This window comes from Eriocheir sinensis, chromosome 9 (genome assembly GCF_024679095.1).
Source record: "Eriocheir sinensis breed Jianghai 21 chromosome 9, ASM2467909v1, whole genome shotgun sequence".
Taxonomy (NCBI): Eukaryota; Metazoa; Arthropoda; class Malacostraca; order Decapoda; family Varunidae; genus Eriocheir; species Eriocheir sinensis.
In genome coordinates, this window is record NC_066517.1 from 17,323,513 (window position 1) to 17,343,739 (window position 20,227).

Sequence of the window (20,227 nt, forward strand, 5' to 3'; positions counted from 1 at the left end):
ATTTAATAGTTACGCTACTTTTAACTTTCCTCCACATGCCAGCAGTTAAAGAAATGTATTTGCTTTTCAGAAAATTATAACGAAACAAGACAGAGCGACAGAGAGAGAGAGAGAGAGAGAGAGAGAGAGAGAGAGAGAGAGAGAGAGAGGAAGTGATTCATACTTGTGGAAAGGATACCGAGGATACTATACGACAATAAGAATATTACTACTACTGCTGGTACTTACTAATGCTCCTATTACTACTACTACTACTACTACAGAGCGGCAAACGCCATGCATTGATGTTCTTCCTGTTCGTTTCCCTAAACTCTTGAGGTAACGAGTTTGCAGGAAGGGAAAGGCTGCGACACAAGCGGTGACCACAACGTTTACCGCGTGTGGCGTGAGTACTTCATCAGCCCGTCATCGTCAGCCATGTTGCCAGGAACTTGGACATATCGTACATGAATTTATAAAGCAAACCAATCACGGGGAAGCATTGCAAGGCGACATTGCTGCGTGTAAAGCCCCGGTGTTAATTAAGGAAACAGTGCAGGGACGAGCAGACACAAGGGGGCCCATGGCGGCAGAGTTCCCGCCTTCCACATCATCTTTCATTCACATCTCAGACTTTTACACAAACTGCGACAACGGCTTTCACAGAGTTTATGAAATATTATAATATTTCGGCAAACGTTTCCAACGCCTCCAAAAGTTCTTAACCCGAACCTTGAGGCGATCGGGAATGTTTCTTGCGCGGGGTCCGAAGAGGAGGAGGCTGCCGGCCCTGGCCCAGCCGAGGAGCAGGCCGGCGACACCTTCGCGGAAGGGGCCTCCTCCACTGCCCCCTCGTCCCGGGACAATGCGTTACTTAGACGCCCGTGAACAATGCGCCCGAAAACGATACGCCCGTAAGCGATGCGAAACACGTAAGCGATGCGAAAAACGTTAGCGATGCGAGACACGTAAGCGATGCGAAACACGTAAGCGATGCGAAACACGTAAGCGATGCGAGACACGTAAGCGATACGAAACACGTAAACAATGCGCCCGTAAACGAGATGAAACTCGTAACGTAGAGGACTCGGCCAAAAAAACACAAGACTCAGCACACAAAACACAAGACTCAGCACACAAAACACAAGACTCAGCACACAAAACACAAGACTCAGCACACAAAACACAAGACTCAGCACAAAACACAAGACTCAGCACACAAAACACAAGACTCAGCTCACAAAACACAAGACTCAGCACACAAAACACAAGACTCAGCACACAAAACACAAGACTCAGCACACAAAACACAAGACTCAGCACACAAAACACAAGACTCAGCACACAAAACACAAGACTCAGCTCACAAAACACAAGACTCAGCACACAAAACACAAGACTCAGCACACAAAACACAAGACTCAGCACACAAAACACAAGACTCAGCACACAAATCACAAGACTCAGCACACAAAACACAAGACTCAGCACACAAAACACAAGACTCAGCACACAAAACACAAGACTCAGCACACAAAACACAAGACACAGAACACAAAAAAACAGACACAGCACACAAAACACAAGACTCAGCACACAAAACACAAGACTCAGCTCACAAAACACAAAACGAGGTGGGTGAGTGAGTGGGTTGGTGGGGGGTGTGGAAAGAGAGGGGGGGGATGGGGAGGGATTTCGGTGGGTGGGTGGTATTGGTTGGGAGGGAAGGAGGAGAGAAGGGGCATGGAGGTTTGCAGTGGGGGTAGGTCTTTAATAACTACCCTCCCGCTCACCTCCCTCCCCTCCTACCAGTAATAGCTACCTCCCTACCTACCAGCCTGCCTACGAACCTCCCTCGCTCCCTGGCTCTCTCCCACCATACCTGCCTGCCATCCTACCCGCCCACTTGCGAACCTGCAACACACCTCCCTCAAAACACACTGACTGGCACACACAAAACACAAGACTGAGTCCCTCAAAACACACTGACTGCCACACACAAACACAAGACTGAGTCCACTAAAAACACACTCACTGGCACACACAAAACACAAGATTCAGTCACCTCAAATAACCCAAAACGAGGTGGGTGGGTGAGTGGGTTGGTGGGGGTGTGGAAGGAGAGGGGGAAGGGGGGGAGGGGGGGGAATTCGGTGGGTGGGTGGTATTGGTTGGGAGGGAAGGAGGAGAGAAGGGGCATGGAGGTTTGCAGTGGGGGTAGGTCTTTAATAACTACCCTCCCGCTCACCTCCCTCCCTCCCCTCCTACCAGTAATAGCTACCTCCCTACTTACCAGCCTGCCTACCAACCTCCCTCGCTCCCTGGCTCTCTCCCACCATGCCTGCCTGCCATCCTACCCGCCCACTTGCGAACCTGCAACACACCTCCCTCAAAACACACTGACTGGCACACACAAAACACAAGACTGAGTCCCTCAAAACACACTGACTGGCACACACAAAACACAAGACTGAGTCCCTCAAAACACACTGTCTGCCACACACAAACACAAGACTGAGTCCACTAAAAACACACTCACTGGCACACACAAAACACAAGATTCAGTCACCTCAAATAACCCAAAACGAGGTGGGTGGGTGAGTGGGTTGGTGGGGGTGTGGAAGGAGAGGGGGAACGGGGGGAGGGGGGGGAATTCGGTGGGTGGGTGGTATTGGTTGGGAGGCAAGGAGGAGAGAAGGGGCATGGAGGTTTGCAGTGGGGGTAGGTCTTTAATAACTACCCTCCCGCTCACCTCCCTCCCTCCCCTCCTACCAGTAATAGCTACCTCCCTACCTACCAGCCTGCCTACCAACCTCCCTCCCTCCCTGCCTCACTCCCACCACGCCTGCCTGCCATCCTACCCGCCCACTTGCGAACCTGCAACACACCTCCCCCAAAACACAGTGACTGGCACACACAAAACACAAGACTGAGTCCCTCAAAACACACTGACTGCCACACACAAAACACAAGACTGAGTCCCTCAAAACACACTGACTGGCACACACAAAACACAAGACTGAGTCCATTAAAAACACACTGACTGGCACACACAAAACACAAGACTGAGTCCCTCAAAACACACTGACTGCCACACACAAAACACAAGACTGAGTCCATTAAAAACACTGACTGGCACATACAAAACACAAGACCGAGTCCCTCAAAACACACTGACTGCCACACACAAAACACAAGACTGAGTCCCTCAAAACACACTGACTGGCACACACAAAACACAAGACTGAGTCCACTAAAAACACACTGACTACCACACACAAAACACAAGACTGAGTCCATTAAAAACACACTGACTGCCACACAAAAACAAAAGACTGAGTCCATTAAAAACACACTGACTGGCACACACAAAACACAATGGGCATGTTTCTATCGCGGGGTCCGAAGAGGAGGAGGCTGCTGGCCCTGGCCCAGTCGAGGAGCAGGCCGGCGACACCTTCGCGGAAGGGGCCTCCTCCACTGCCCCCTCGTCCCGAGACATTGCGTTAGTTAGGCGCCCGTGAACAATGCGCCCGAAAACACGACGAAACACGTAAACGATGCGAAACACGTAAACGATACGAAACACGTAAACAGTGCGAAACACGTAAGCGATGCGAAACACGTGAACAATGCGAAACACGTAAGCGATGCGAAACACGTAAGCGATGCGAAACACGTAAACGATACGAAACACGTGAACAATGCGAAACACGTAAGCGATGCGAAACACGTAAGCGATGCGAAACACGTAAACGATGCGAAACACGTAAGCGATGCGAAACACGTAAGCGATGCGAAACACGTAAGCGATGCGAAACGCGTAAACGATGCGAAACACGTAAGCGATGCGAAACACGTAAGCGATGCGAAACACGTAAACGATGCGAAACACGTAAACGATGCGAAACACGTAAGCGATGCGAAACACGTTAGCGATGCGAAACACGTAAGCGATGCGAAACACATAAACGATGCGAAACACGTGAACAATGCGAAACACGTAAGCGATGCGAAACACATAAGCGATGCGAAACACATAAGCGATGCGAAACACATAAGCGATGCGAAACACGTGAACAGTGCGAAAAACGTAAGCGATGCGAAACACGTAAGCGATGCGAAACACGTAAGCGATGCGAAACACATAAGCGATGCGAAACACGTAAGCGATGCGAAGTACGTGAACAATGCGAAACACGTAAGCGATGCGAAAAACGTAAGCGATGCGAAACACATAAGCGATGCGAAACACGTAAGCGATGCGAAACACATAAGCGATGCGAAACACATAAGCGATGCGAAACACGTGAACAGTGCGAAAAACGTAAGCGATGCGAAACACATAAGCGATGCGAAACACAAAGCGATGCGAAACACGTAAGCGATGCGAAGTACGTGAACAATGCGAAACACGTAAGCGATGCGAAACATGTGAACAATGCGAAACACATAAGCGATGCGAAACACGTAAGCGATGCGAAACACATAAGCGATGCGAAACATGTGAACAATGCGAAACACATAAGCGATGCGAAATACGTGAACAATGCGAAACACGTAAGCGATGCGAAACACATAAGCGATGCGAAATACGTGAACAATGCGAAACACGCAAGCGATGCGAAACACGTAAGCGACGCGAAACACATAAGCGATGCGAAACACGTTAGCGATGCGTAACACATAAGCGATGCGAAACACGTAAGCGATGTGAAATACGTGAACAATGCGAAACACGTAAGCGATGCGAAACACGTAAGCGATGCGAAACACGTAAGCGATGCGAAATACGTGAACAATGCGAAACACGTAAGCGATGCGAAACACATAAGCGATGCGAAACACGTAAGCGATGCGAAATACGTGAACAGTGCGAAACACATAAGCGATGCGAAACACATAAGCGATGCGAAACACATAAGCGATGCGAAACACGTAAGCGATGCGAAATACGTGAACAATCCGAAACACGTAAGCGATGCGAAACACATAAGCGATGCGAAACACATCAGCGATGCGAAACACGTAAGCGATGCGAAACACGTGAACTATTCGAAACACGTAAGCGATGCGAAACACATAAGCGATGCGAAATACGTGAACAATGCGAAACACGTAAGCGACGCGAAACACATAAGCGATGCGAAACACGTGAACAATGCGAAACACGTAAGCGACGCGAAACACATAAGCGATGCGAAATACGTGAACAATGCTAAACACGTAAGCGATGCGAAACACGTAAGCGATGCGAAATACGTGAACAATGCGAAACACGTAAGCGATGCGAAACACGTAAGCGATGCGAAACACGTAAGCGATGCGAAATACGTGAACAATGCGAAACACGTAAGCGATGCGAAACACATAAGCGATGCGAAATACGTGAACAATGCGAAACACGTAAGCGATGCGAAATACGTAAGCGATGCGAAACACGTAAGCGATGCGAAACACGTGAACAATGCGAAACACGTAAGCGATGCGAAATACGTGAACAATGCGAAACACGTAAGCGATGCGAAATACGTAAGCGATGCGAAACACGTAAGCGATGCGAAATACGTAAGCGATGCGAAATACGTGAACAATGCGAAACACGTAAGCGATGCGAAACACGTAAGCGATGCGAAATACGTGAACAATGCGAAACACGTAAGCGATGCGAAATACGTAAGCGATGCGAAACACGTAAGCGATGCGAAACACGTGAACAATTCGAAACATGTAAGCGATGCGAAACACATAAGCGATGCGAAACACATAAGCGATGCGAAACACGTAAGCGATGCGAAACACGTAAGCGATGCGAAACACGTGAACAATTCGAAACACGTAAGCGATGCGAAACACATAAGCGATGCGAAACACGTAAGCGATGCAAAATACGTGAACAATGCGAAACACGTAAGCGATGCGAAATACGTGAACAATGCGAAACACGTAAGCGATGCGAAATACGTGAACAATGCGAAACACGTAAGCGATGCGAAACACGTAAGCGATGCGAAATATGTGAACAATGCGAAACACGTAAGCGATGCGAAACACGTAAGCGATGCGAAATACGTGAACAATGCGAAACACGTAAGCGATGCGAAACACGTAAGCGATGCGAAACACGTGAACAATTCGAAACACGTAAGCGATGCGAAACACATAAGCGATGCGAAACACGTGAACAATGCGAAACACGTAAACGATGCGAAACACATAAGCGATGCGAAACACGTGAACAATGCGAAACACGTAAGCGATGCGAAACACATAAGCGATGCGAAACACGTGAACAATTCGAAACACGTTAGCGATGCGAAACACGTAAGCGATGCGAAGCACGCGAACAAAGCGCCCTTAAACAAGATAAACTCGTAAAGTAGAGGACTCAGCCCAAAACCACAAGACTCGGTACACAAAACACAAGACTCAGTCACCTCAAATAACCCAAAACGAGGTGGGTGGGTGAGTGAGTTGGTGGGGTGTGTGGAAGGAGAGGGGGGAGGGGGGGGGATTTCGGTGGGGGGGTATTGGTTGGGGGGGAAGGAGGAGAGAAGGGTCATTGAGGTTTGCAGTGGGGGTAGGTCTTTAATAACTACCCTCCCGCTCACCTCCCTCCCTCCCCTCCTACCAGTAATAGCTACCTCCCTACCTACCAGCCTGCCTACCAACCTCCCTCGCTCCCTGGCTCTCTCCCACCACGCCTTCCTGCCATCCTACCCGCCCACTTGCGAACCTGCAACACACCTCCCGCAAAACACACTGACTGGCACACACAAAACAGAAGACTGAGTCCCTCAAAACACACTGACTGGCACACACACAACAGAAGACTGAGTCCACTAAAAACACACTGACTGCCACACACAAAACGAGTCCACTAAAAACACACTGACTGGCACACAAAAACAAAAAACAAAAACTGACTGGCACACACAATACACAAGACTGAGTCCATTAAAAACACACTGACTGGCACACACAAAACACAAGACTGAATCCATCAAAAACACACTGACTGCTAATAAACCCGGGTGGCTGTGAGAAATCTAAAACTGTAGAGGGCAGCGAAATAAATCAGTAGGAGTGCAGCACGGATGAGAGCTTGCCAGTACGACGTAAAAGAAATGTAGTAGAGGAAGGCTGTTTTGAGTATCACGTGTGGCATGGGCGTGATGGCTTGGAATGAGAATGAGATATAAAAGTTGAGAGTGGGACAAAATAGAGTAGAAGAATGGCACTGAATGCACTAAAGTACGTAGCAACAGAAGCCTTGAGATATGATTTTGGGATGCGACTCGTTTTGGGAAAGACAGCCCGAGCTTTTAGGGTTGGAAACGAATGGACGCTGCAAGATTAGAGCGATTGATATATCTCTTCAAGTTAAGGAGAAGCAGATGGAGGGGCATTAGTTAAGATGGTAGATGGAGTGGCTTGTTGGTTAGGTGAGTGCATCAAATTATCCCATGCTGGCGATATCCACCCACGAATCTTTCCTTGCTTTCCCTTCATCAAGTTTCCTGTGCCTCTCACCGGCTATCCTTTCCTGATCCACCTCCAATCCTCGTTACCCACCATTCAGCCTTCACTTTTTTCTATGATTTTCATCTGTTCTTTTGTTGTTGTTGTTTTACAGGGTGTGACAAAACGCAAAATACCACTAAATGTTCTTCTATGGTGTTTGGTGTTGATACAGAAGGTAAGCAATTTGAGGAATAGAAGTTTTTTTTTTCGCAGGAAATCTTCAGGAAATCTCTTCAGGTGCCGAATATAAAATCTGACCGTAAAGGAGTGAACAATTTGGTTTCGATGCTTACAAAGGCACTGTGTTCGAGAGTGGGGGTGGCCCATCTCCTGGAAAAGACCTTACTGGCCCTTCTTCTTCTTCTTCTTCTTCCTCTTTTGACCTGTAACGCTTTGTATCGCTTCTTTGGTCCTCCTCCTTTCGTTCCTCTTTTCTTCTTATTCACACACTTTCCTTTTCAATAGAACGTAACTTTCCTCACTAATACGTTATGGCATTATAATTTTCTGTTTGTTGCTGCAATCACTTATTTTCCTTCATTGTTTTTATGTGCACTTATTTAATATTCTTCCTTGTTGTGTACCTGCAACAATAAATTATCAATCAATCAATCAATATTATTCCCTGCTTCTCTTTTGTGCTCCGTAGGTAGGACAGAGTTTGTTTTGGTGTCGCCGTTGCAAAGAAGGAAAACACTCCTCCTCGTGTGCCCCGTGCCAGGCTGCTCTCTGTGGTGTTTGTTGCAGTCTGATTCCTCGATCCCTCAATGCTTAGGTCAAGACTGAAGGATACATGAGGTGAGAATGTGTGGTGTGCTCCCTTGTGTCGTGTAAAGGGTGAGAAGATGCTTTGTACTTGTTCACCGCCCCATAACGTGCACTGGGTATGTCCTTCACCTCCAGGCTGACGATTCTGAGGCCCCAAGGGCTCCATGCGCCGAAAGCACTAATTACGCCTTCATGTTATAGTTAGGGGGCAAAATGTATGGGTAAATGACTGGCTGACCGCGTGGTATATTGTTTGGGCAAATCACGATCACAATGTAACCGTTTTCCGTCTGGGTGATGGTCAAAATTTGTGGTAAATCTTAGGAATAGCGGCTCCTAGCGGGTGCGCGTTTAGGGCACGGTGTGGTGGTAATTACAACATTTCTAGCACGTACGACGGGGTTTTGACAAGCGGACAGGCGTGTTTATGGTACAAGGGGTGTATTTTTCCGCGCAGGCTCTTCCCTTTCTTCACCCCGGAGCTTGCAGTCTCATTGCCCAACGACTTGGAAGAAATCGTGAGGCCAGCGTGGAAAAATACACCCCTTGTGACATAAACACGGCTGTCCGCTTGTCAAAACCCCGTCGTACGTGCTAGAAATGTTGTACTTACTACCACACCGTGCCCTAAACGTGCACCCGCTAGGAGCCGCTATTCTTAAGATTTACCTAATTTGTATTTTCCTGGAGATGCGCTCCTTAAACGCACTGTACATCACTTATATGAAGCAGAGTATGAACTGGGGGATTATTCACGAGAGGGTAGCCTACTAATTTTGAGACATTGACTGGTTATTTCTGGACAAAATATGGTGCTGTATAATATGGAGACTTTTTCCAGAAATCACTAAATGACTGAGTTTTCAATGCCTTTTTGTGCACCCACTGTCACAGCCTCAATATAACTCACAGAGAGGTTCTACTTCCCCACTGTTTCTATATTTCACTCACTGCTCACAAAGATCAAAAGTGGACAAATTAGAACAAAACCAGGCAAATTCATATTTTTCTTGCTGGGTATTTCCCCATTGCACATGCATATTGAACAGCAGAGCAACTTATTTTTGTGAGGAGGTATTTTTCGCATAGTAGACCGCCACCGCCATGTCCCGTCCTGCGTTGCGTATTTCTGCTGCCCCAAACTGTGTGCCGAATAAATTTAAACCAACCGAACCGAATGGGGGGCCTCACCCCCCTCAACCTCCCTTCCATTTGCAACGGAAAACCAATACGGCAGTGTGTTGTATGGACTCAAAATACTTCATATAGCACCAAGGTGTTCTTTGCTGTGAGATGGATGACGTTCTAGAATACCGATGGGGCTTCCCCCCCTAGACCCCCTTTTTTTTCTGGAAGTCACTTGTTACTGCACTGCATTCAGGGACCATAAAAGAATCCATGTTATAAGTATTAACTTCGTCAGAGGAGGCTACCCTCTCGTGAATATTACCCATGAACTGTTCCATAATCAAATATTCATGTTCATCATATAATTTTTTTCTTCAGATAAATTTTGCTGAAGGCAGTCACCATGAAGAAAAAACACAACGCTTTTAACAAACATGGCCCAAGGAAATCAAAGGTTCAGAAGTTTAGGCGAAAGAAGAAGGGTGACTTGGAGAAGCAGGAGATCACACTGCTGGAGGCAAGCAAAGCCAAGGTGAGGCCCTGAACACTGTATTATCTGCTTACAAAATACAGATTATAACAATTTCCATTCTACAGTTGTACATATTTTTTAGCATGTCTTTCCATATTTTTGCCTGTTCTTTTCTGGGATTATGGTAATAATGATATAAAGAGAAGAAAATGCTCCCTGCCTCAATATTATTTTCTCCAGCTTGATGGCATGAACCCTGAAGAGATTGAGAGTTTTGCTGTCCTCCCATTAAGCAAGAAAACTCTGAAGGGTCTCCGGGAAGCCAAGTTCACTGTGCCCACCAAGGTGCAGCGACAGTCACTCGTGTTTTCTCTGCAAGGGCTGGATGTAGTGGCTGCTGCAAAGACTGGCTCGGGGAAAACACTTGCCTTCATCATACCGGTCAGTAAAGCTGTTTGTGTTTTCAGTAACAAATTGTATCATTGTTAACTGCTTTTAGAATCTTCTGTAAATTATATGAGTCATTGGAAGAAAATCATCAACTATCATTGACAGAATATCTCGTAATACATCACATTAATGCTCTGAAAATCTGTAACTGTGCATTGACTGTAACCTTGATTTCTCTTTTCTACATTGTACTGTGGCATAATAAATCTTTCTCAACCTTTGTACAGCTGCTGGAAGTGTTGTACAATAAGCAGTGGACTCAGTTGGATGGTCTCGGTGCACTGGTCATCACCCCGACCCGGGAGCTGGCCTACCAGATATTTGAGGTGCTGAACAAGGTGGGCAAGGACCATGACTTCTCGGCTGGCCTCGTCATTGGTGAGTTTGTCCTTTCATTCTCTTTGTCTCTCTGTGACCTTCTGTCTGTCTGTCTATCTATCTGTCTCCACATCCTTTTTCTACTCTTTCCCTTGTCTTTCCAGTTATATATGTGAAGAAGAGAAGAATATGATCACTGTCTGCATCAGTTTATACATAAGTGTTTGCCTCTCTCTCTCACAGGGGGGAAGGACCTGAAGTATGAATGGAATCGCATCAGCTCCTGCAACATCATGATCTGCACGCCGGGTCGTCTCCTGCAACACATGACTGAGAACGCCGAGTTTGTCATCGATAACGTTCAGGTGATGCCCCTTAAATAACCTTTCTGCGTCAGTCATTCCCATCATTATCATCATCATGAACTCTAAATAAGGGATTTAAAAGATCGATACTATAGAATTAGCAATTCAATCATTTGGCTACACAAGAAAACAAGAAGATTCCCATTAAGACGGGTGTTTTGCAAGGTGATGCCATTGCTCCGAAATCCATTGCAGCTTGCTTATATGTAAAAAAAAGAAAAATTGACCTCAGGCATAAAGACCTCAGGGATGTTGGAAAATATCTACAGATAAAAAAATAATTAAAGACATAAGAGTTAAACACTGAGAAACTAATTATAAAACATTTCCAGCATAATAAAGTAGTATGTTTAGTGCAAACACACCAAACAGAATTCCTAATCCCTTCACAGATGCTCGTTCTGGACGAGGCTGACCAGTGCCTCTCCATGGGTTTTGCTGACACCATGAACTGCATCCTGGAGGAGCTTCCTTCAGAGAGACAGACTTTGCTCTTCTCTGCCACACAAACCAGGTGAGGACAAAGGCAGGGAACTGTAGGTGGGACAGGGAGTCATATCTTTGGTGTACATTTTAGGAGAAAGTTCCGTTTCCTCTTATTCTTGGAAATCTTCCTTTTGTTTCAAACATATACTATAATGATCATTGAATATTTGCCATCGTAATGATTCATTTTCTTGCATTGTCTTAGAGATGTCAAAGACCTGATCCGTGCTGGCTGCAACAACCCAGTGTTCTGCTCAGTCCACGAGCACTCCAAGACCTGCACACCCAAGGGTTTGCAGGAGAGCTACGTCCTGTGCAGCATCCAGGACAAGTTCACTTTCCTCTGGTCCTTCATCAGGCACCACCGCAAGCATAAAATCCTGGTGTTTCTGGCAACATGCAAGCAGGTAATGTTTGTGTTTAAGCTTAAGTATTATGCTGCAGTAGCAGTAATATGACGCAATTAGATATGTCATTGGTGGCAGAACCATTACCTTGGTGGGGAATTAACTCCTGGGAGTTCTGGCAATGAGGCAGAAATTGAATACAAAAAGAACTGAGACAAAATAGTTTGCAGTATTGCATGGAATTCATTAGGAATAAAGTGAAGGCAATATAAAGTCATAACATGTCACCAAACAGAGAGTAACAGGGATGCTGTCCCCAGGTCCAGTACTACTATGACATGCTGTGCAAGCTTCATCCAGGCCTCTCCGTGATGGGGCTTCATGGCTCCATGCACCAGCTGCGTCGCATGGCTGTTTATGATGAGTTTTGCCAGAAAAGAAATGCTGTGCTCATCGCCACAGATGTTGCAGCACGTGGATTGGGTAAGGAATCGTTCATGCTTGTTTTTCGTTATATTTATCATCCAAAATCACAAATCATGAAAACACCTCTCCTCTTTAGCAAGATGTTATAGAGCATTGTTATCACCAGACATCCCTGCTGTGGACTGGGTGGTTCAGGTGGACTGCCCTGAAGACATCACCACCTACATCCACCGTGTGGGGAGGACGGCGCGCTACTCCAAGAGTGGCGAGGCCATCCTGCTCCTCACACCCTCAGAGGAGCCGGCCATGCTGGACTGCCTCAAGGCCAAGAACATTCCCATTGAGAAGATTGAGTGAGTGATGCCTTCCTGTTGATACTGCTGTCATAGGTAGTTTAAGGAGCATTTAGGTAATATGTCGGGGTCTGTCTACGTAGATTGTCATTCCACAGTATAGAGAGAAGAACTGGAATTGATTAAATAGTCTCCCCTCTAATAGTATTTCCTCTAAGCTGCTGTTTTTCTGCGTATGGGTCAGTCTTAACCCGGTAGCAGCGGGGATCATGTTTCTTAATGGTCCCTCCAAGCGAGAAAAATGAGAAAAAATCACCCCTTACACAAACCATTTCATAATATATATCAGTGCATTTGTGATCAGATTATGTATCATCTATTTTGGGGGGTTTATATCACGACTCAAATTTGGCCCGTCGCAGCTACACGGTAAAGCAACAAATTTGGCCCGTCGCTGCTACTGGGTTAAAGGTATTGTGATGTTAATGGATTGGTTTGTGTTCTGTAACTCAGATAAATTCCTAAATCAATCAACTTTCCATTGGTAACTCAGTGTTATCTTGTTCTCCTCCAGTGTTGACCCGTCCAAGCTGCAGGGAGTCAATGTCAAGATGGAGATTGTCCTCAGCAAGTACAATAACCTCAAGGAAGAGGCTGTGCGGGCCTTCAAGTCGTACCTAAAGAACATCGCTCTCATGCGGAACAAGAAGGTGTTTGACGTGACATCCATTGATTTTGACGCCTTTGCTCGGTAAGTATCCATCATACTTTTTATGGGACAAAGTCTTGGTGTATAATTGCAACTAAAATAGTTATCTTCCAGCATATTAAAGCTCTTATTATTTGTTTTTTACCTAGTGCAGAGTTTGAGGTAAATATCTGACCAGAATCTACTCTGTCCATAATGGATAATTGTTAATAGAAGCTGTTCCTCCCTCGTGCAGGTCCTACGGTCTGGTGGTGACCCCCAGGGTAAGGTTCATAGAGAAGCAGCTCAAGCAGAAGGCCGGCAACAAAGCCATTAAGCCACCAGCAAGCAGCACAACACAGTCTGAACCAAGCACTTCTGCCCTCTCCTCAAAGCTCACGACACTTGACTTTGGTGCAGGTGTGTATTGAGGATGGGTTTTGTATTTGTTGCTTGATACTTTGCAAAAATAAGGAAGATAAGGTGGAAAACCTTTTATTCCTGCTGACAATGAAGCACCACATAATAATATTTTTTCAACAGATGACAGTGATGAGGATGACGATTTCCTCAGCAGTGCAAAGGACCAGAATATATATATCCCTCCAGAGGACTCACAAGATTCACAAGTCGCAGAAGAGTCACAGAAATCCGAAAGCAAGAAGAAGAAACCTTTGACCAAGTATGCTGTGGTCAAGAAACTCTTAAAAAAGAACCTACAAGTAAACAAGAGGGTTGTGTTTGATGAGGAAGGGGAAGAAATACTGGATCCAAGGACACAACAGGTAACAAATCAATGAAGCTTGTGTTTAGCTTTGATGCTTTAGTAATGAATTGATTAAGGGGCCTTGCCTAGACTGGAAATGAAATGAAAAGGCAATAGAGAGCCCTAAGGAGGAGGCAAGAAACAATTTCCAAACATTGTTCCTTTTTTCCTAGGTCTCTGAGGCAGCACGCACGGAACAGGCGGAAGAAACAAGTGGCATCAACATTGCCAAACTGAAGGAGATCATGAGGGAAGAGGACAAAGTTGACAAAAGGCTCCATGCAGTGAAGTTGAAAGAGAAAAATTGGTTAGTTAATAGGAAGTTTATTTTTTCTCCATCTGAGCATATAATTTTCAATATGAATTTTAATGACTTGTGGCTAAATTAACAGCAAGGATTGTGATAGATGTTGCACAAGTGTTGAGCAGAGGGTGAGAGTTTGTGTCAGTAATGTGGCAAGAGTTGGTGGTTATCTGGTATCTCTTAGTGATTGGTTTCAAGTTGTGTTAAGAAAGGATATGCAGTGCCACTCTTGCTGTTTTCCTCTTACTGAATTGAAGAGCACTGTTTTGCCTTAGACCCTTGATGCATTTTGAGACATGGCAGTATTCTGAGGATGGAGTTACAACTAATGTCAGAGACTGCATTGGTTGAAGTTGAATAGTAGTTGTGGGTTCATTTTTAGTTTTCTTTCCCTGTTGAAAATGAAGTTCTAATAATGATCCATCACTCCTTTTCATATTTTTAAATATTGTTAAGCTGTATATAGTATTTCACATTTAGAACTCCATTAACCCGTCCGCTGCAATTGACACGGATTTGGCTTTCACTGGTAGCCTGGTAACATATACTCCCAGGTGCCTCCGTGGTGGATAGTGGAGTGTTATCCATGCGGTAATGGTATGCTGGATATCCCCTCCCAAGGTGCATGACTTTACATTTTCTTCATTGAATTGTAGCAGCCACTTTTTCCTGTAGCTTGGTGATGTCTTCTTGTAGGAAATCCGCAGTCAAGGGGTTACGACTCAAATCGCATGAATGAGATCTACAAATATTGTGTTCTTTGAGATATTACAAAGCAGTACTAACCACTTCTTCTCACCAGGGAAAAGAAGAGAAAAGAAAAGGAAAAGAATGCAAAGCTCAGGAGAGGTGGAAGTGATGATGAAGCAGATATGGAAGAAAGCGACGTGGACGAGGACAGCAACATTGATGACGATGACACTCAAGCTATCATCGATGACTTGCCTGACCCTGATGAGCATTATGGAAAGACTGGTGACTCCGCAGAGGAAGAGGAGGAGGAGGAGGATGAAGATGAGGAAGACAGTGAGGAGGAAGAAGAGCAACCACAACCTAAGAAGAGGTATATTTGACGTGTATGAGAATTTAACAGATAGCTTGCTGTTGGAATGTCATAAAAGGGCATTGAGTTGTGATAAGTAACACAAATGAAGGCCACCGTGAGTACTGGAAAACAAAAGGTAAAAGGAAACTACTATAGTAATGAGGATTCCCTACTTTAAAGGGTTCAAATCTACACCCATAACTGATAACCCACACTTATTTCTCATTTTATCTATTTACTTTTTTATGTATTTTTCTTGAGCAGTGGAAGGGGTGTATAGTACAATACTGACTGGTTGTATTTCTTCTTGGAAGGGCTGCCTGACACTACTTTCAGTCACACAGTTCCTTGCTTCTCCCAAACCCTGCTCAGTATGGAGCAAGTTTTATTGATCTTCATAATGATTGTTTTCTAGTCTGAAGCGCCGGACCAAAGAGCAGGCGAGGGAGGCCAAGAGGGCGCGGCTGGCACAGAGCAACACCCTGGAGTCACTGCCGGTGGACGAGCAGGAGCAGCTGGCCCTCTTCCTCCTCAGAAACAAGCGTTAATAACCATGCCATCACTGATAAGGGAAAACACTCACTTCAGCCTTATATAAGTAATCTGTTATTAGTGGTTTTAATAAATTATAAAGCTACAGATTCCTTTGATTCCCATACAGAAATGTTCCATTAAATATGTAAATATTTTATATACACTATTTTACATTTCTCATATACAGGGGAAGATTTACAGAACATTCAGTTTAGGGGCTGAGAGAGAGGAAATTGAACTTTGGGTATCCAATTTTACCCTCCCATAGGAAGAGGAATATGGCATTACATATTTTCTTTAACAGGACTGCAAATATTAGACTTTAGACTTTTGAGGTGGGTTGGCAGTGTCCACCTGCATGAATTTTCCATACAGATGCTGCTGAGAGGTTTCTGAGTCACCCACCTCCGTCAGGTGTTGACTTAGCCACAGGGAAAGAGCATATCTGGGTGGAAAGAATGAGACAATTTAGGGTGGAAAGTACATGGCTTACAGATCTTGCATTAAGACATAAGGTAGAAGGAGTCTGTATAAATGAATTACGAGAAGCTGAACATCCACATGCTATCCATTAACCCTAACTGGGACTGGGACTTCATTCCAGTAAGAGTACTGAAGGATAACATGTACCACAAGTTGAAGGTTAAACTTGGGGCATACAGTCCTCTGAATTGCCTGGGTTGTCATCTCAATCATGTTGAGCAATTAAGCTTGTGGTAAATGTGAATACTTCGACCATTGAAAAAATGGACTACTTGTTATACCTAAGCTACTTTTGTCTATCTTGCTCAAGTTTACCCAGGTACACATTTATCTTCAAATCTCTGAGGAAACATTAATGTGAACAGACTAGTCCGGCCTAGATTTAAACCTGCATCTGTGGAATTGTATTTGCATGAGTTGTGCAAGAAAATACATTAATACTACTATAAAAAAATCTACCCACTCATGTGCAAGCTGGTGCCAATTACCAGCGCCTCTTAACAGCCTAAAACTGCTGCTACACATCAACCAGCGGTGCCAATCAAAACATTCCAAAGGGGTCATGACAGTAAGGAACATGACTGACCTGCTGCCTGTGCTTATCCTGCCAGGAGTTAGTTGATGTGATTCCTGAGTCCTTGTCAGGGTGGATGATTCCACGGTTCCTTCCACGTGCTCTAAAAACAGACAATAAGACACTAACTGTTACGACGTTAAACAAAATCACCATTAGAACAAGTAGCTAAGGCATAACGCTAACTGTAAAGACAAACAAACAAGAGTGAACTTGCCTCCATCCTTGTTTACAAGTGTGACTGGGATGAGTTCACTGCAGTCGTCTGCTTCTGACTTGTCATCCTGATCTTCATTAAATGCAGCCAGTCTAATTAGGTTCACTGAGAGCCAGGCAGCTGCATCAACTTCTTCTGGACACAACTGAAGGGAGTATTTTCAAGTACATACTGGTTAGAAGTTCATCTTTTTCTATGAAACAATTGTACTAAAATATTCATTGATGAGAGCAAATGAAAAACTTTACTGTACATTCTCACCTTGAACTCTTTATTGAGTTGCTCTGAAGTCTTGCCGAGGGTGATGTGTAGATACACCACGATGTGATGTCTCTTGGGGTCCCCCATACTCAGCACAGGAGGAAAGACAGACTCCCACAGTCCCAGGATGTGGCTGCTCTTTCTTTCTTCTTCAGTCACCAACAGTCCCGTCTCCTCCTCAAGCTCCCGTAAACCAGCCTCCTCCAGACCCTCTCCATCCTCTGTTACTCAAAGAACAAATTCATCAAGAGAAAGAAACTTAGTGTTCTTGTGCCCTAAACTTTAAAGTTATTCCCAACAGTGATCACCCATTTTACTACCTTAACCTGGTAGCAGCGGGGATCATGTTTCTTAATGGTCCCTCCAAGCGAGAAAAATGAGAAAAAATCACCCCTCACACAAACCATTTCATAATATATATCAAAGCATTTGTGATCAAATTATGTATCATCTATTTTGGAGGGCTTATATCATGGCACAAATTTGGCCCGTCACTGCTACCGGGTTAAACAAATGTTTTACATCTGGACCCTGTCAAATAATCATTAAGACCTGTCACACCACAACCTGTTGCTGGTAAAATCTCTCCTTTGGTCATGGTGGTGCTTGCACCCTTGTGATTCTATAGGGCTCAGTTTTAATGAGTGCTTAGTGTAGATGCAGGGCTCAGTTAATCTCTGTTAGTCAGACCAGTAACACATACCCACATGACCTCCTGGAGGCACCCAGATGCTTGGGAAGGTCCTCATGTGTTCGGCACGATGTGTGAGCAAGAGTTTGTGATCACTGGACTCCAGGAGTACAGCCACCCCGACATCCACCCCACGCTCCACTATCTCAGGGGGAAGGCAGTCCCGCCCCTCCTCGTCCAGGTGATGGATGGGACAGAACGGTGGGTGCTGGTGGAGGAGAGTTGGCCACATACCATACAGTTATAGTATACTGATTCAAGCCTTTGCTAGACTTCATTGTGCACTCATGTCTCTGATCCATGTCACATAGATTAGGATTATCAGTAAAAAGGCACTTGCCATAATTTTATAAAGTGACGGCTTAGTATTTCCAGTAGAGGTGGAAATATTACTCTCTGCTGGACTCTGTAGAAGCAGTCTATTATCCTGCAGTGAGCACTCCACCAGGCCCTCCCCTGCCAGGCCCAGGGAGTCCAGGATGCACTCACTGAACCGAGCACAGGAGTACGGTGCCTCCTGCGTGGCCCGCCGCAGGTGGACGAGGACTCGGGTGTAGCTCGTGGTGGCCATCACTCAGGAGAGGAGTGGAGGGGCCCGCACCATGTGTCTGTTCAGATATGGGAGACAATGAGTATTGACAATGGCAACTTTCTTGTTTCTCTTTCATAATCAAAGGCTATTCACTGAGCTGGGTAAGATCTCTGCCATGCACTCAACCTAACAAATGATAATCTAACACCAACTAATAGTAACCAATCACCCCGTGATTAGCTAAGAGCTATTCAGGTAAATATGGAGATTCACTATGCGCCTCCAATATTGCCCCCACTAGAATAATAACCTTTCCAAGGTCTCACGTACTGTTGTACTTCTCTAGTTTTACTGGCACATCATACATGTGGGGGGTTAGGAGGGGGGACGAGGGGTCCCGTTAGAGGTTAAGTTATGTAAAATTCGGTTGGGGTAGTTTAAATATGCTCCTCCACCCAAACACCCCGATTTCCCACGGGTCCCCCAAGATCGTCAGGGGAAGGGGATTGGGCCTTTTTCTTTACTTTTAAGTACTTGCATCTTCATATTATGGTTGAGAGACATGTATTTCGTCCCTTAACTATAATATGGAGGCGTAATATCGTATTTTGGAGGCGCGGAGTCAATCTCCACAATTACCGCAATTTATAACCCAACAATCCTACCTTAACCTAACAGATAGTAACCTATCACTACTAACTAACTTGTAACCATTAAATTAGTAATTTATCACCACTAAAACTAGAATACCTATCACCTTCCGACCTCCTCGATAAATAGTGACAGAAGTGTTCAACATCAACAGAATTGCTGCTCGGATAATAGCCTCGAGCTGGCCTTGGTGAATAGCCATGCTCTCCTCTTAATCTAAACACTGCCTTCAGTTTTTTTACAGTGCTCATCTCCGCCCCATTGGTCGTCGAGCCTGTGGCCCCTTGGTGAACACTCTTACCCCGACACTCAAGGCAAATGCAACTAGGGTTATTTAGCAGATCTGGGGAGTCTGGTTCAGTTACTTGCTATTAATTCCTGGGTAAAATATTAGGCGTTTCTACATGGAGATAGTTTTTGCAAGCAGCCGCAGTGATCGCTGTGGGCCCCGTTGTGGAGGTGAACAACAACCAACCCGTGGACGCCATTATTGGGCCTGTTACTCGCCGCGCTTTTCAAACAGTAGCCCATGCTCTCTTTTGTATTTCTGTTTCACAGCCATACGGGTTGCCCACTGAAACTGAGCACACTTGTGTCAGACCTTCACACCTTCCCCTAACAACCAGCTGGCATGGAGTGGGCTCTGGAAAACTAAATGAGAGACAGTTTGTGTCTACAACAAGTGTCGCCAACCCACCATTACGTCCTTACACTTTATCATGCATTCGGTCACCAGCCGTCAGAATGTGCCGTATGAAAGTGACAGGTGATTATTATTAGTCTTACGATCAGCCACTGTCTCGGTATAGGCACTCAGTAACCCACGCACGCAGCCTGTGATGAAAGTGTGCCAAGGCGGGCTGCCGACGACCTTGAGAGGCGGCAGCGCTCAGAGGGTACTGATAGAGAGACTTCAGACAAGTCT

At 45.4% G+C, this 20,227-nt stretch overlaps 2 protein-coding genes across 9 annotated transcripts; one reads left to right on the plus strand and one right to left on the minus strand.

Moving 5' to 3' along the window:
* Positions 1 to 8,163: 8,163 nt before the first annotated feature.
* Positions 8,164 to 15,998, plus strand: LOC126996040 (probable ATP-dependent RNA helicase DDX10). 2 transcript variants are annotated; one of them, XM_050856043.1, is made up of 15 exons: positions 8,164 to 8,301; positions 9,778 to 9,931; positions 10,112 to 10,312; positions 10,549 to 10,699; positions 10,883 to 11,004; positions 11,397 to 11,518; positions 11,696 to 11,897; positions 12,158 to 12,320; positions 12,430 to 12,616; positions 13,131 to 13,307; positions 13,501 to 13,664; positions 13,788 to 14,029; positions 14,184 to 14,317; positions 15,117 to 15,377; positions 15,775 to 15,998. In XM_050856043.1, exons 2-15 carry the CDS (start codon positions 9,803 to 9,805, stop codon positions 15,905 to 15,907), a joined length of 2,388 nt encoding a protein of 795 aa, XP_050712000.1. In that variant the 5' UTR covers positions 8,164 to 8,301; positions 9,778 to 9,802; the 3' UTR covers positions 15,908 to 15,998. The 2 variants fall into 2 exon arrangements, with proteins under 2 accessions (XP_050712000.1, XP_050711999.1); XM_050856042.1 differs by lacking the exon at positions 8,164 to 8,301 and adding an exon at positions 8,371 to 8,387.
* Positions 15,518 to 19,784, minus strand: LOC126996042 (nucleoside diphosphate-linked moiety X motif 17-like). Of its 7 annotated transcripts, none has more exons than XM_050856050.1 (8): positions 19,604 to 19,734; positions 18,460 to 18,727; positions 18,132 to 18,327; positions 17,429 to 17,649; positions 17,168 to 17,312; positions 16,963 to 17,053; positions 16,299 to 16,338; positions 15,518 to 15,921 (listed from the first exon to the last, which is right to left on the minus strand). In XM_050856050.1, the coding sequence occupies exons 2-8, from the start codon at positions 18,688 to 18,690 to the stop codon at positions 15,919 to 15,921; spliced, it is 927 nt and encodes a 308-aa protein (XP_050712007.1). In that variant the 5' UTR covers positions 18,691 to 18,727; positions 19,604 to 19,734; the 3' UTR covers positions 15,518 to 15,918. The 7 variants fall into 7 exon arrangements, with proteins under 7 accessions (XP_050712007.1, XP_050712006.1, XP_050712002.1 ...); XM_050856049.1 differs by having other exon boundaries at positions 16,182 to 16,338; XM_050856045.1 differs by lacking the exon at positions 15,518 to 15,921 and having other exon boundaries at positions 16,127 to 16,338; positions 19,668 to 19,784.
* Between the last annotated feature and the right edge of the window lie 443 nt (positions 19,785 to 20,227).

Excerpts from the sequence above, each read along its gene's own strand:
- LOC126996040 (XM_050856043.1), top strand. The coding sequence starts at position 9,803 with ATGAAGAAAAAACACAACGCTTTTAACAAACATGGCCCAAGGAAATCA. Across the intron at positions 11,005-11,396 it reads TTGTCATCGATAACGTTCAG|ATGCTCGTTCTGGACGAGGC; the intron begins GTGATGCCCCTT and ends ATCCCTTCACAG. Across the intron at positions 15,378-15,774 it reads CAACCACAACCTAAGAAGAG|TCTGAAGCGCCGGACCAAAG; the intron begins GTATATTTGACG and ends ATTGTTTTCTAG.
- LOC126996042 (XM_050856049.1), bottom strand. The coding sequence starts at position 18,690 with ATGGCCACCACGAGCTACACCCGAGTCCTCGTCCACCTGCGGCGGGCC. Across the intron at positions 18,328-18,459 it reads CGTCACTTTATAAAATTATG|CACCCACCGTTCTGTCCCAT; the intron begins GCAAGTGCCTTT and ends CTCCTCCACCAG. Across the intron at positions 16,339-16,962 it reads AGGATAAGCACAGGCAGCAG|ATATGCTCTTTCCCTGTGGC; the intron begins GTCAGTCATGTT and ends CTTTCCACCCAG.